The sequence below is a fragment of the Pipra filicauda genome, unplaced genomic scaffold (genome assembly GCF_003945595.2).
Source record: "Pipra filicauda isolate LSUMZ 115617 unplaced genomic scaffold, ASM394559v2 scaffold219_size1829416_pilon, whole genome shotgun sequence".
NCBI lineage: Eukaryota > Metazoa > Chordata > Aves > Passeriformes > Pipridae > Pipra > Pipra filicauda.
The window spans coordinates 403861-417291 of record NW_024104331.1 but is presented as its reverse complement, the minus strand read 5'-3'; the positions used below and the strand labels follow the sequence as shown (position 1 = coordinate 417291).

Here is a 13431-nt window from a genome sequence, read left to right as displayed (position 1 = left end):
GGTCCCTGGGAGGGTCCTGGGGGGAGTGTGTGTGTGCCGGCCCCGCACAGAGCCTGGCTCCTGTCGTCCCATCCCTCTGCTCCAGAGCAAGGCAAGGGGGCAGATAAAGCACAACTGGGGAGAGGGGAAGCTGTGCCATGGGGGAGCTGTTATGGACACCCCCAGTCAGAGCCCCCTGTGCCGGCCGCAGCCCCCCCAGGGAGCCACTCGCAGGTCCTGAGTGGGTGGGCACCTCTAGGAGAGCCCCGTGGGGGCTGTGAGGCACCTGCAAATCCCAGTAAATCGTCCGTCACCCCCAGGCCACGGCGCCCGAGGAGCCCGGGGCATCCCGGGGCTCCTTCCCTGCTCATCGGGGCCAGCCCAGGGCAGAGCTGTCCTGGCAATTCCCAGTCCATCCAGGACAGTCTCCCCTTCCCAAACCTGGTGTGTAGTGACAGGAAACCAAAAAAGGAGAGCAAAGAACGAACGAATGAAGAGAGAGAGTAACGATAACGAGGCTTCGTGCCAGCAGCTACTGCCCCTTGGGGATGAAGGGCTCCCCCTCCTCCGGCTCCGGCCGGGGCCCCGGGTCGCTCAGGCACCGCAGCATCCGCTGGTTGCTGGGGCTGTCGCCGGTCCCCGGGGTGAAGACATCGTCAGTCCCCGGGGAGGAGGGCTCCTTCACCCGCATCACCAGCCCCTCCTCATCCTCCTCGGGCGAGGGCGGGAGGCCGCTGCAGCCCTTGGGCTCCTCGTTCATCAGGTCCACGGACTCGGGGGACTGCGGCGAGGCCGGGTCGATGGTGATGATGGGCAGGTTCTCTGAGTCCGCCTTGGGTTCGTAGGCCAGCGGGTCTGGCGGGGCAGAGAGGGGTCAGGAAGGGAAGGGGGGGTCTCAGGGACACCCAGGTGATGCACCCCAGATATTATGGCTGGGGTGTTTGGGGCTGGAGGGCCTGGGTTGTCTCTCTGCTTTCCAATTCTGCTGTGTAATTCCTTTTCCCGATTTCCACAGCCCGGCTCAATTTGGAAGGACAAAGCTGCCCTCTGCTGATGGACCGCAGCCTCTGCAGCCCCGTCACACCCAGTCACACTGTCACCGTGTCACCAGAGCAGGAAGGGACACACAGGACAGGAGGAACTGAGGATTGCAAAGCACATGCGTGACAGAGGAGCTGGGAGTCCAGACCAACAGGTCTTGGGGCTGAGTGCTCCTGGTCTCCTCCCATGTGGAGGGCAGGGAAAGGCATGGACACAGACATGGCTGCATGGATGGAGTAATCTGAGCTCTGGAGAAACTGGCCAACCTGACTTCCCAGTGGGAATTGTGCTGAGAAGCAAACTAGGTGCTTCTGCTCAGAACAGCAAACCCCTGGGGCTTGGCTGGATGGGTGTGGGATGGGGATGGTCGGGGCTGGAGAGCCATAGGGAGCCGAGGAGGTGCAGGACAGCACACCCTCCGAGTGTTTTGGGTGCCAGCAGTGACACTCCTGACACAGCTCCATCCCACCTACCTGAGCCTATGCGAGCCCGGGACATGGTGGGCGAATCCAGCCTGTGAGCCGGCACCGTCAGGTAGTTGTTCATCTGGAATGGGAGCACAGGGACTGTCTCAGGGGAATGGCCAAGGTACACGGGGAAGGGGAGGCAGGGAACTGACCCCAGGCCGCAGGGATGAGCAAGGAGCAGCAGCGGGATGCACAGCACATGTGCACATCCTCCCAGCCACGCTGCAGGGAATTGCTCAGAGCCTGGGGCAATCAGAGACCCCCAAGGTTTGGGGTCACCCACTGTCATCTGAACCTCAGCTCCCTCCCTGTGCTGGACACTCATGTGCTTCCCAGGCTGGGAAGCCACCCTGTCTCCCCCATCCTCCCCAGCCTGTGGCAGCATCCCAGTTCCAGCATTCCCCTGACACCTTCTGTTCCAGCTGCCGGGCCTTCTGCCTCCGCAGGAGCATCTGGTTCCAGGCCTCCTCGTAGGGGTCGGCCACGAGCGTGTGCCGGTTGTAGGATCGCAACTGGGAAGAGACCCCAAGGAAAGGAGGCGTTAAAATCCCACAAGGAAAGGGAAGGAAGGTCACAGCCCTGTTTTCCCTGGAGATTGATGAAACAGCCACCAGTGGGCAGAGCAGCTCCAGGCAAGCTGGTGGCTCATCTCTTGTGTGCCACTGTGGGATGCCTGATCCTGACCCACCTTGGCCCAGTGAGGGTTTAAAGGCTGGGCTCACCCCATCCTTCCCCTCAGATTATTCCAGTGCCATCTCAGGAGGAAAAGCCTCCTGGGGATGGAGAGCCAGGCCAGGAACACAAAGGGTAGCAGGGTAGGGACAGTGGGAGTGAAGGGCCCAGCTGAGGGCTTCTGGTGGGCAGTGGTCCTGGACACCCCCAGCGAGGCAAAGGGGACACACACGGTGCCAGGGGACACCTCACCCTCTGCCTGGTTTTCTGCAGGTTGTTGCGGAGGATTTTCCGGATCTCCTCCTCCTTGTCCTTGGACAGGGCCGGAAGGATGCGCTCCACAGGGAGGGACTTGGGGTTGATATTCCTGCGTGGACAGACAGGATTCAGAGCGACACCACGATGGCCACGCAGGACCCAAGGGCTGCTTGCCCTGTGGCCACTAGCAGGGAGCACTCAGGGTCCCATGGGAGGTGCCAGGACTGGGAACTCACTGGATGGAGACGGTGGAGACAGCAGAGGGGATCTTGCCTATGCCCCCACTCTCCACCAGCTCGATGGCCTGCTTCATCTCCATCTTGTGGTAGAAGGCGATGAGCTGGGGCTCCTTGGAGCGCTCCCCTGCGATCAGGCACTTCTTCACATACTTCTTGTTGAAGCGGTTCAGCCTTCCCGAGGACACGGGGAAAGAAGGAGCAGCAACATGTCAGACCTCCCCCTGCCCTGCCACCCACTCCCTGCTCCCCATCCCTGGCCCAGGATAGCCCATTCAGTGGTGGGCTCAGTTCCCACCAGCGCAGGTTAGGCCAAGCTTCTCTGAATCCCTCCTGAGCCACACAGACTCCAAAACACCCAGAAGCTGCTCACACCCACTATGGACAGTCCTGAGCTCCTGCAGGGACCAGCCACCAGCAGCTCCCACCCTGCTGTGGTGAAGGGGCACAGCCCTGCAGCCCCGCTTGGACCCAACCCAGGGCCATAATTCACCGCAGGGAGAGTGCGTGTGGATGTTACAGCCTAGGGAAAAACCCAGCACGGGGCTGAGAAACCTTCTGGGTGGTGATTCAAACCCTTCCCCAGCCACCAAACCTCCACACTCACTTGTCCTTCCAGTGGTGATGCCCGTAGTGACCACAGATATCCTCAATCCCCGTCAGAAGGTGATCCAAGAACTGGAAGAGACACTCCGAGGCGTCAGCAGCTCAGAGGGCTGTTGCCCACCCTCTCCCCACCCCGACACCCAGGCTGACACAGAAGGCACTCAGGGGGTGCAAAATCAGGGCTGTGGGTCCAGGATGGGCCTCGGGAGGGCAGGACAGACCTACACAACCAGGCTGCGGCTCTACCAGGCACAGGGGAGAGCTGGGTCGGAGCAGGCACTGGACGACACAGACGGGGGAGAGCCCTCGCTCTGTCCCCCCTTACCTTGGGCACTGATTTAGGGGCAGGTCCTGCTCTGTGAACCTGCCTGGTTACAGCGGTGGAGGTGGCAGAAGCAGAGAGAGCAGAGGGCTAAGGCGGCGACGAGAAGCGCGCGGGGAGGGCCGGCCGGAGCAGCGCGTTACCTGCGTGTGGATCTCTTCGTTGATGGAGCGTTTTGTCTCTTGCTTCTTCTTCACGGCCAGCAGATCCACCAAGGGCCGGATGGTCATGCCCTAGGGAAGGGGGAGAGGGGGTTAGATCTCTCCCCAAGGCACACTGGTGGGAGCAGGGGGGTGTTCAGCACAGCCAAGTCACTGTTGGTGTCACCAGGCAACCTCAAGAGCTTTTGGGGGGACAGTGACAGGGTCAGGGAGGGAGGGTGGGGTTGTGCTCCTCACTCTCCACACACACACACAGAGCCATTAAATAACCCCTTTCCCTCTGAAACCACAACCTGAGCACCACCGACCTGCACAAAAACTGTGAAGAAGATGACAGTGATGATGGCTGTGAGGAACATGTCCCTCATGCCGAAATGTTTGTAGTCCAGGAGGTACCCGAGGGAGAAGGCGATGGCTCCCCGCAGGCCCCCGTAGGCGATGATGAACTGGTCCTTCGGCGTCAGCTTCACAATTCGGAACTTGTTGATGAACCAGGTGAGGACCAGGACACCTGGGGGAGCAGGGCAGGGTCTTGTGTGACCACACGGTGAAGGATCCCCTCCAGACCCAAAGAGACCTCCTGGCAGCCCAGCCTGCAGTGCAGTGTCACCCTCCCCAGGGTTGTGGGTGCGGGTGGGTGCTGTCCTGCTGCTCATCCCAACATCCCTCACTAGCTCCAATCCCACACCTGGGACAAACATGGCCTTTACTCCACCTCCCAAAGCCAGCCACCTGCAAGGGTGATGCCCATGGTGGAGCAGTGCCACCCAGTCAACTCCAGTCTCCCCAGCAAGGCAAACCTGGGTATCAGGGTCCTGAGAGTTGCCCATGACCCAACACCAGGGTGGCCACTCAAGGCCACATTGGACTGGAGCAACCTGGGCTAGTGGAAGGTGTCCCTGCCCATGGCAGGGGGGAACTAGATGGTGTTTAAGGTCCCTTCCAACCCAAGCCACTCCATGATTCTGTGACCATCCCCAAGGACTTTGCTACCACACTGACACCTCACCTAACACCCTGGCGATGAGGCAGAAGAGCAGCGTGCTGATGACGAAGGTCCAGTTCCAGTAGTGGTGACCAGCCACGGTGGAGACACCCAGGAAGATGAAGATGAGGGTCTCGCTCACGCTGCTCCACATCTTGAGGAAATACTTGATGGTGGTGTGGGACTTGTGGGAGATGTTGGCTTCCACATAGGGCCTCATGACCACGCCGGAGGCAATGAGCCTGGGGGCAAGGTTGGGACACTCAGCAGTCATGGGGACATGGGGACAGTGCCAAACCCTGGCCCTGCAGCAGTGTTTTGGGGGACAGCCCCAAACCCTGGCCCTGCAGCAGCGTTTTGTGAGTGAGCATTGGAGCCAGGCCCTGCCTGCTCCTGTGTACCCAGGAGAATGGGAAACGGGCTGTCAGCACCCTGGGATCTGTCAACTGGGATCTGGAACAACTCAAGAGAGTCACTTCCCTCATCTGCCTCCCTGCTTATACCACCCCAAACACACCTCTGGCCCTCACTGGGCAGTTACTAGCCATGCTGGGTCAGTGGTTACACCACAGTAAATCCTCCAAACGGTCCTGGGGACAGGAGGGCGGCTCATCCCCCCCATTCCCAACTCACGCCATGATGCCGGAGAGGTGGAAGAGCTCTGCAGAGAGATAGGCCATGTAGCTGTAGAGGAAGACGAAGAGGGGCTCGATGACTCGGATGTGGGAGGTGAAGCGGGACGTGAAGGCGGCGATCACCCCGTAAATGACGCCCACCAAGACACCGCCCAGCGACACCACGAAGAAGCTGAGGAAGCCGAGGATGATGTCGAGGATGGTCACCTGCTCGAAGTTGGCAAACTCCTCAAAGAGGTGGTAGAGGACCTGGGAGGGAGAAAGGAGACGGGTTCAAACTGTCCTGCTGGCAAGAGACAACCCCACCTCGGAGGAGACCTGCACGGGGACCTTCCCTGGAGCCGGGCAGGGCCCCAGTGTGGCACACCTGAGCTGAGGTGTGTCAGTGCTTGGTGACCCCAGGCTGGGTCCTGTGCTTGACCAAGCCTCACGCCAAAAAAGGCTGGTGGTGCTTTGCTACACAGACCCATAGGGACCGACCAGCTCCTCGTCTCCTGTGGCTCGGAGGGACACTGGGCCATCAGAGATGTGTCTGGGACAGCTCTGCTCTCCAACTGTCCCAGGAAGGGCTTTGGTCATGGTCTAAACCAGCCAGAGACCATTCCTGTTTCCCAATGGAACAGTCAGGACGGATCCAGGCTGGGAGACCCTTGACAGATGCACAGAGAGAAAAGCCACCATCTGCTCTGCTCAGCCGGAGAGGAGCCCAAACCCTTGAGACAGCTTTGGAACTGAGGGAAACCTCACAGAAGGAGCCCACCCCAGGCTGCGTCACGTTCTCCCACCTCCAGACACTGGAGAGATGTTAAGGCAGCGTGTCAGGATGGGAAAAGGGATTTAGGGCATCCTGCAGGAACAGCAGCACTTGCAAGCAGGCAGAGGGCGAGGTGCCAGCTCCTGCCTGCCAGGGCTGGGCCCTGGGACATGGGCAGGGACAGATGTGGCAGCAGAAGGCAAAAGAATTCCCCAGGGATGGGAGCAGGGACACAGATCCTGCAGGCAGCCCCTCTGGTCAAAAATGGGGGAGAAGTGCCTGGGAGGAGCCCTGTGGTGGGTCAGCATGTTCCAGGAACCTCGTCAGCAGCACAGCAGCACGCTGAGCAGCCAGCTCCAAAACGGACAGCTGGGACATGGGAGAGGAGCCAGGAAAAAGCAGTGGGTTAGAAGTAAATTTAGAGGTCGGCTCTGCAGAGAGGAGGAGGCCACACTGATGGCTGAGCCAGCACCTGGACACTGATGTCCTTTGGAAATGGAGCAGGCCTGGCTCCACCTCCCAAAGGTCCCTGCAAAGCTGCTGCTCAAAATGGGGCCGAGGGTGGTCTGGTGGGATGCCAGCCTGGCTGCAGCCCCCCAGCTCCCCTCTTGCCATGGCTAGTGATGTCCTGCCCTCCCACCTCCTCACAGCTGCATCTGGAGGACAGCAAGGGTGACCATATGAGAGGAGACAGAGGGAGCAGCAGCTACATGGCCGTGCTGCCTGACCCAGCACCAGCCCCTCTTGCTTTCCCTGGCAGGACAGGCATGGGCACGGCAGCAATTCCACCCTGGAGAGCTGATTCCCAGCAAACCAAGGCACCAGGCACAGTCCCTGCTCTTCACCAAGAGGCAGCAGCTGGCTGGACACGTGCCCTTGGCCTCCCCAAACCATCAAGTAAACTGCTTCACCCTAACTCACCTCCGCAGTGTTTTAAGCCGCTATATTTAGCTTCGAGCTGGACAAGGTTCGGAGCGTTCGGAGCTGCTGCAGCTGAGCAGCTTGGAATGGCCCTGACACGAGCTGCCAGTCCCGCTGTCCTGGTGCCACCACTCCGAGATGCTCCCCCAAACCCAACCCCACCCCCTCGGCCGAGCCCCTCCGCGCACTCACCACCGTGACGGCGTCGTTGAGCAGGGACTCCCCGAAGACCAGGATGTGGAGCAGCTCGTTGATGTGGATCTCCTCAAACACGGCCAGCACGGCCACAGGGTCCACGGCAGAGATGATGCTGCCAAAAAGCAGGTTGGCCAGGAGGCCGATGTGGTTGAGGCCGGGGCCACCCAGCTGGCACACGGCGTACATCAGCCCCCCCAGGAAGAAGGCGTTCCAGAGCGTCCCCACCACGGCGAAGATGAGGATGGTGCCCAGGTTCTCGGTGAACTGGCGCAAGGGGAGGAAGTAGCCGGCGTCCAGGATGATGGGTGGGAGGAGGAAGAGGAAGAAGATGTCCGATTTGAGGATGGGGGGCTTCTCGCCCACCCCTTTGATGAGCCCCCCGACCAGAAGGCCCACCACGATGAGCAGGCAGCTCTCGGGAACGATGCTGGACACTGAAGGGATCACGTGGAAGCCTGGAGAGGAGGAGGAGAGAGGAAGACACATGTTGGCTTACAAATGGAAGGTGTTGTCTGCAGGACACCCCTGCTGGGGTCAGGCAGCAGTTCCCAGCCCTCCCTGCACTCTTCAGCATCCACTATCTTTGTGTGCCTCAGTTTCCTCTCCTGTCCCAAGAGGAAAAACCTTGACACTCTGTCAAGTGGAAACCAGACCCACACACCCTGACACTGCTGATCTCAAGCCGGAACATAACAGTAAATCCCAGTTCAACAGCACCCTTGGGACACCCCAGGGTCTCTCTGCAGACCCCCAGGCCCACGACAGCCGCCTGTGGCAGAGACAGTTCTCCCCACACAAGCTGTCGCTGGCTCCAGCTCTTCCCATTGCAGCTAATCCTGAGCACACATAGGCACTGGCATTTCCCTCCTGTCAGACAGCACCCTGCCCACCCAGTGCCATTATTCCTGGCGTGCCAGGTGCTGGCAGCAGCATGCTGCCCATCCCTAGCAATCCCTGATGCAGGGGACAGGCTGGTGCCTGGTGGGTTTCAGGATGCAATTCGCCTTCCTGCAGCTTCAGGAGCCAGCAGGGAGGTTTCACACGCCTGGTTGCAGCAGGGACAGGATGAATCCTTGAGGTGCAAGGTAACAGGGAACATGTTTTCCCCTTTTCTAATCACAGCATGACCCCAAATGCTGGTCTCTGAGCCAGCCATGACCTGCTGGGATGATATTCCCCCACCAAACACGCCCCAGCCAGGCATCTGGCCAACACACCCATACCCACAGAAGGATTTTGGGTTCCCTGGATCTTCTCCCAGGCTTTATAATTATTATTTTGAAGCGAGGCATATTTGTTCCCTGGCAAGGGAAGCAGCTTAAAATAAGGAACCCTGCCTTGGCATCCCGTGTTCCTCCGTTCCTTCCGGCCGGGCGGCTGTGCCATCTGCACATCGTTTCACAACACATTAAATCCCATCCCATACAAGTCACGATCCCGCTGACGATCCAGAGCCCCCCCCGAGCCCCCTCCCTGAGCCTGCAGGGACCACATCTGCGCCACGGTGCCGGCTCATCCCTCCTCCACCTGCGCAGCCGGCGGGGGAAGGCGCCGCATCAATCCGGCTCCGATGGGAAAAGGTGTCACTTCCACAATCCCTCCCTAAGGACGGGCAGTGAATCAGCTCCCAGCCACAGCCACGGGGGCAGGATTAGATCCCAGATTGCCACCTGAGCTGCAGGCACAGGGTGGGTGAGCCCAGAGGATTCATCAGGCCCATGGTTCCGTGCAGGTCTGGCCGCACCATTCCGGCTGCTCCAATGGGTCCCTGGTGCCGGAGCGATGTGGGAAGGAGCCTGGTTTCTACCTTGGCTTTGCCACAGCAGCACCAGCAAATGCTCAGTGGCTTCAGGTTCAGGTATGAGGGGAGGCCAGGAGGAGATGGGAACACCCAGACTTTCTCCCAGAGCTCTCCCAAAATCCAGCCACCCGCGTTCAGGGACTTCTCAGCTTGGATGCAGCTCCTGATTCGCCCCCACAGGGTTTTCCTCTGTCTCGGATCCCCTGGAGCCCACACAAGCACTGAGCACCCCAAGGCAGCCCTGGCAGGGTGCTCCCCATGGGAGGGGAGGCAATAATCCCTTCTCCATGCACAGCTCATGCAAACACCAGGAACAACTGACCCTTCCAGCATGCCAGGCAATTGCTGGCTGGAATAAGGCTCAAAGCCACACAAGCAGTGAGAAGCCCACAGCAAATCAGTTTTTGCTTGGTAAGTATGTTCAATCATGAATAAAACACAAACACTGACAATTAAGCATCTCTCACTTCTTCCCCACAGGCCCCAGGATTCCATTAAACTGGAACATTCGTGTGCTGATGGGAATTCAATGGTTTAGAGCCTTTTTGTAGGGTCCTAAAAATACACTCACACGGGCTGCATTTTAATTATGCCTTTGATTTCACTGAATCTCAGCCATTTTTTGCTCCCTGCTTTCTCTGCTTTAGTATTTTTAGAGCGCTCCAGAGCTCATCTGGACCAATCTGTTGGTGGGATCCTGCTGGGATCCTGCTCCGAGTGTTCCAGCATCCTGCTTTGGGGTGGGAGTGACTAGTGGGAAGAAAACCCCTCGCTGTGGGGATGATGCCAGGCAGGGGTGAACTGGTTTGATCCCAGCTCTGTGCCTGAATTTCCCTCCTGGAGGATGAGGAAGGCTGTGGCAGGATGAGGAAGGCTGCAGCAGGATGCTGGGTGATGAGGATGGCCAGCCATGGGCATATCCAGGGGCAGCAGGAAGGGGAATAAGCCTTGGTAATAACTAGAATAATAATAACTAGAATAACAATAACAATAATAATGCTTAATGCCCTTCAGGCTCCTGTTTCTGGCTGATTTGGTAAAGATTAGTTGCTGTTCATCTGCACCTACTGGTGCCACCCTCCTGTTCCCAAATGTGGTGCCCCTGCTGCAAACTGGGATTTCTGCTGCAGTGGGGTCTGTAAATCCTCCACCACGGGGCAGGAGGGCACAGCCAGACCCCACTGCTCCTTCAGGTTCCTTTGTGTAAGCAGCAAGTGGTTCTTTCCACAGAAGGGCAGGAACTGGCATCTGAGAGGTCCCCCCAGCTGGCAGGGCTGTGTGGGATGTGCTTCCCTAAGGATTGAGGAGCAGGAATGGGGAGGCAGTGCCCGCACCAGGCGTACGAGACTCCTGGCACGCTGCTGCCAGCACAGCCTGAATAAACAAGTGGTGGGGAGCTGAGGGGATGAGGCAGCTGGTCCCTGGCACATCCACATTTGGAGGATGAACAGGGATGCACAGGCGAGCACACGGAGCAGCTTCACCCGTGAAGAAGCACCCACTGTATTTCAAGTAGTTTTCCTGAATCCTACCAGCAGGGAATTCCCCTTGAGACCTCATTTCCCTGAGAGCAACACCTGACCCCCAAATCCCCAGCTTGGGGCACGCACAGTCACTCAAGTTTCTTCCTCTGGAAAACAAACTCCATGGAAGCAGCTCCCCTGTGGACAGCATCAAACAGCACCGAAACCATTAAAAGAGAGACCAGTTGAGTCAACACCAACCCTGAGAGCTTGAGCAAACAAGGAAAAGGAAATCCAGGAGTTAATAGATCCTATTAAAACAGCTCCTTGCCCACATCACGCACCCTGGCTTCCACGTGCCCAGCAAGGGAACACAGGGATTGCTGGTGGTCAGCAATTCCTTGGGTTAGGGCAGAAAGGAGATGGGACTGGAATTCCACTTTTAACCACAGTCTAAACACTTGAAGGACTGGAGGAAACACCCATCCTTCAAATGAAAGAGATTTTGGGGCAAGGAAAGCTGTCGCAAGGCAGTGCTGGCGCTGCAGCTCCTGAACGTTTCCTGTCTTTATGTTGGGATCAGCAGATTCACACGGGGCCATTCCTGCCCAAGGAATCGATGGCAACATCAGGAATTTGCCCCCACTAACTTCTCCAACACGAGGGCTCCCATTTCAGCTGCTAAAAGTTCATCCCCATCCCTCCAAGGGGGAGCTGGGCTGCTTTTCCCAAGGCTCCGGCTGCTGGCGGATGCAGTGCCACGTAAATATTTACTCCTGAACAACCAGCCAGGGAGATACTCTGCCCCACGAGTAGTTTTTTTCCTTCCTGGGCTGTATCTGGGTTACTGCAGCCCTGGCAGGGGCCGGATGCTGTGCCTGGGGTTATATAAGCTCCATCCAGCAGCGTCTGCTCCCTCTCTGCCTAATGACTCCAAACCCACCCTGATCTGATCTGCTTCCATCCTCAGCCCGGGCAGGAAGAGCCCAGGGAGGGATGTGGAGGGAAGGGATAGGGAGGGAAGGGTGATGGCACCCAACCCAGACCCAGCATTCCCACCCTGGGGATGTCAGAACCAGCCAGGTCCCACACGCTTCTCGCCCTGCAGCTGAAGCTGAGGTGACCTCCACGCCCTGAGCTGCTCACAGACATTTGGGAACCCTCTCCCAAGGCCAGAAGGGAACGATTTGCAGCTTCCCAGCACCCTGGCCGCTGCAGTACAACTCCATATGGCACAGGATCCAAGGTCAGGCTTAGTCAGAGCTCTGGCAGCGCTCCCTCCCCTGATTTTAAAGACCTCCCTCAAAGCAGTGCGGAAAGAACATTAGAAGAACACTTTAATCAAACACTTTTCATGCAGGAAAGGAGGTAAAGCCTTCACGCACTTCCCTGATCCAGGCCAGGTCAGGGAGATGTTGACATCTCCCATTCCAGCTCCCACCATGGGGACATTCCTAGAGTCGGAGCTGGAAGAGGCTCTGCAATTCCCATGGCCCTGAAAAATGCTGCTGTTCAGAGGCAATAAAAAAAAAGAAAATAAAAAAAAAAATATATGCCTGCCTGCACCAGGAGACACTGTGCCAGCCCTGGGGACAAGGGGGTTGTCCCCGTGAGCCAGTCCCTGCAGTTGGGGTTGGCATGAGCCACCACATCCTCCTGCAGGTTGAATTAGGGTGGGATTAACGTCCCCTCCTTTCACAGGAGGAAAAGAAATATGAAGGAGGAGAGAGGGAAGAAAACACACTTGGCTGGTGTTTCAAGTTGGAGCCGGGTACAGAGGGGGAGAAGGAGGGAAGGGAGCACATGGAGTGGCTGGAAGGGCTTCGGCACGTTCACGGTTAAGCCGGATGCTCCCGTGGCTTCATCCCGGCTTCCCAAGCACCCACGCATGGGAAGATTGTTTCAGAAAGCCAGGATGCTTCCAGGATGATGCCTGTTAGCTAAGAAGAGGCACAAAAATGAGAATGGTTACAAAAACACCCTGTCCTCCCAGGCCTCCCAAGTTTACTGGAGCAGCTGCGGGCTCCAGCAGACAAGAGGAATTACACAATCATTAACCAGGGTTAGGCAGCTCTCCCACCCCCCTGGATGATTTTTCTCTGGAAGGAGGCAGATGAGGGGTCAGTCTGGGTGAGGGGGTGGTGAAGACCCCCGGGTGAGGCTTGCTGGGGACCCATGGGTAATTTTTTGGGGTGCAGGGTGGGAGTGAGTGGCTGTGGAGCTGGAAAAGCCCTGGGAGAAGGCACAGGGTCTGGGAAGGAGGGGGAGCAGGCATGCTCAGAAGGGCTGCCCTTCTGAAGGACACTGCAGAGAGCAGGGCTGGAGGAGACACACGTGTCTGAGCAGACCAGGGCCACTCCAAAGGCCACTTTAACCCTTTAGGACACTGGGCTGGGTGGGCCCTACAGAGAGGCAGCAGCCCTGGGTCAATCAGCAATCCCAGTGGGGAGGGATGCAGGCAGGTGTGGACACCATCCCAGATTCCTGTGTCACATGGGGACCATGAAGAGCCCCCAGATGTGGATACTTTGCTGGCTGAACCCCAAAATCACTGATGTGTCCCCAGCCATGGGGACTCTTCATCCACAAAGCCATTACTCAAGAACATCCCCTTCTTTCTCCAGGTAGAAGAAGCAGCAGGGTAGGAAGGAGAGATGGCTGGTTTTGGGTGGTGGAGGGGCAAGGATGTGGGAATAAGCCCCCAGCAGGGCTAAAGCCCTGTGAGGATAGTAATGAAAGAACAGAGCATTTTGCAACTGGCTCCCAGGGGAAGACCCATCTCAGGCTCCCAGAGTTTGGCTGCAGCTTCTTCCCATTTATCCGTTTTCCTCACGTAAAAAACATGCTGGATTTCTCTCTTCCCTTGCCTGACCATCAATTGCCCAAAGATCAGCCAGGCTTTGCTGATGGCTGGTGGCCTCCAGCACAGCCC

General features: G+C 58.1%; 1 protein-coding gene across 1 annotated transcript in view; it reads right to left on the bottom strand.

Annotated features, from left to right (window-relative positions):
• Positions 1 to 470: 470 nt before the first annotated feature.
• Positions 471 to 13431, bottom strand: part of SLC9A1 (solute carrier family 9 member A1) — a 28451-nt gene continuing 15490 nt past the window's right edge. The window contains exons 2-12 of the mRNA XM_027740282.2: positions 7230 to 7690; positions 5361 to 5611; positions 4752 to 4969; positions 4051 to 4253; positions 3725 to 3814; positions 3261 to 3331; positions 2654 to 2827; positions 2412 to 2526; positions 1898 to 1999; positions 1494 to 1566; positions 471 to 834 (exon numbers count right to left, since the gene is read on the bottom strand). Coding sequence (XP_027596083.2) covers positions 512 to 834; positions 1494 to 1566; positions 1898 to 1999; positions 2412 to 2526; positions 2654 to 2827; positions 3261 to 3331; positions 3725 to 3814; positions 4051 to 4253; positions 4752 to 4969; positions 5361 to 5611; positions 7230 to 7690 — 2081 coding nt within the window. The 3' untranslated portion in view covers positions 471 to 511. The remainder of the gene's footprint in view (positions 835 to 1493; positions 1567 to 1897; positions 2000 to 2411; positions 2527 to 2653; positions 2828 to 3260; positions 3332 to 3724; positions 3815 to 4050; positions 4254 to 4751; positions 4970 to 5360; positions 5612 to 7229; positions 7691 to 13431) is intronic.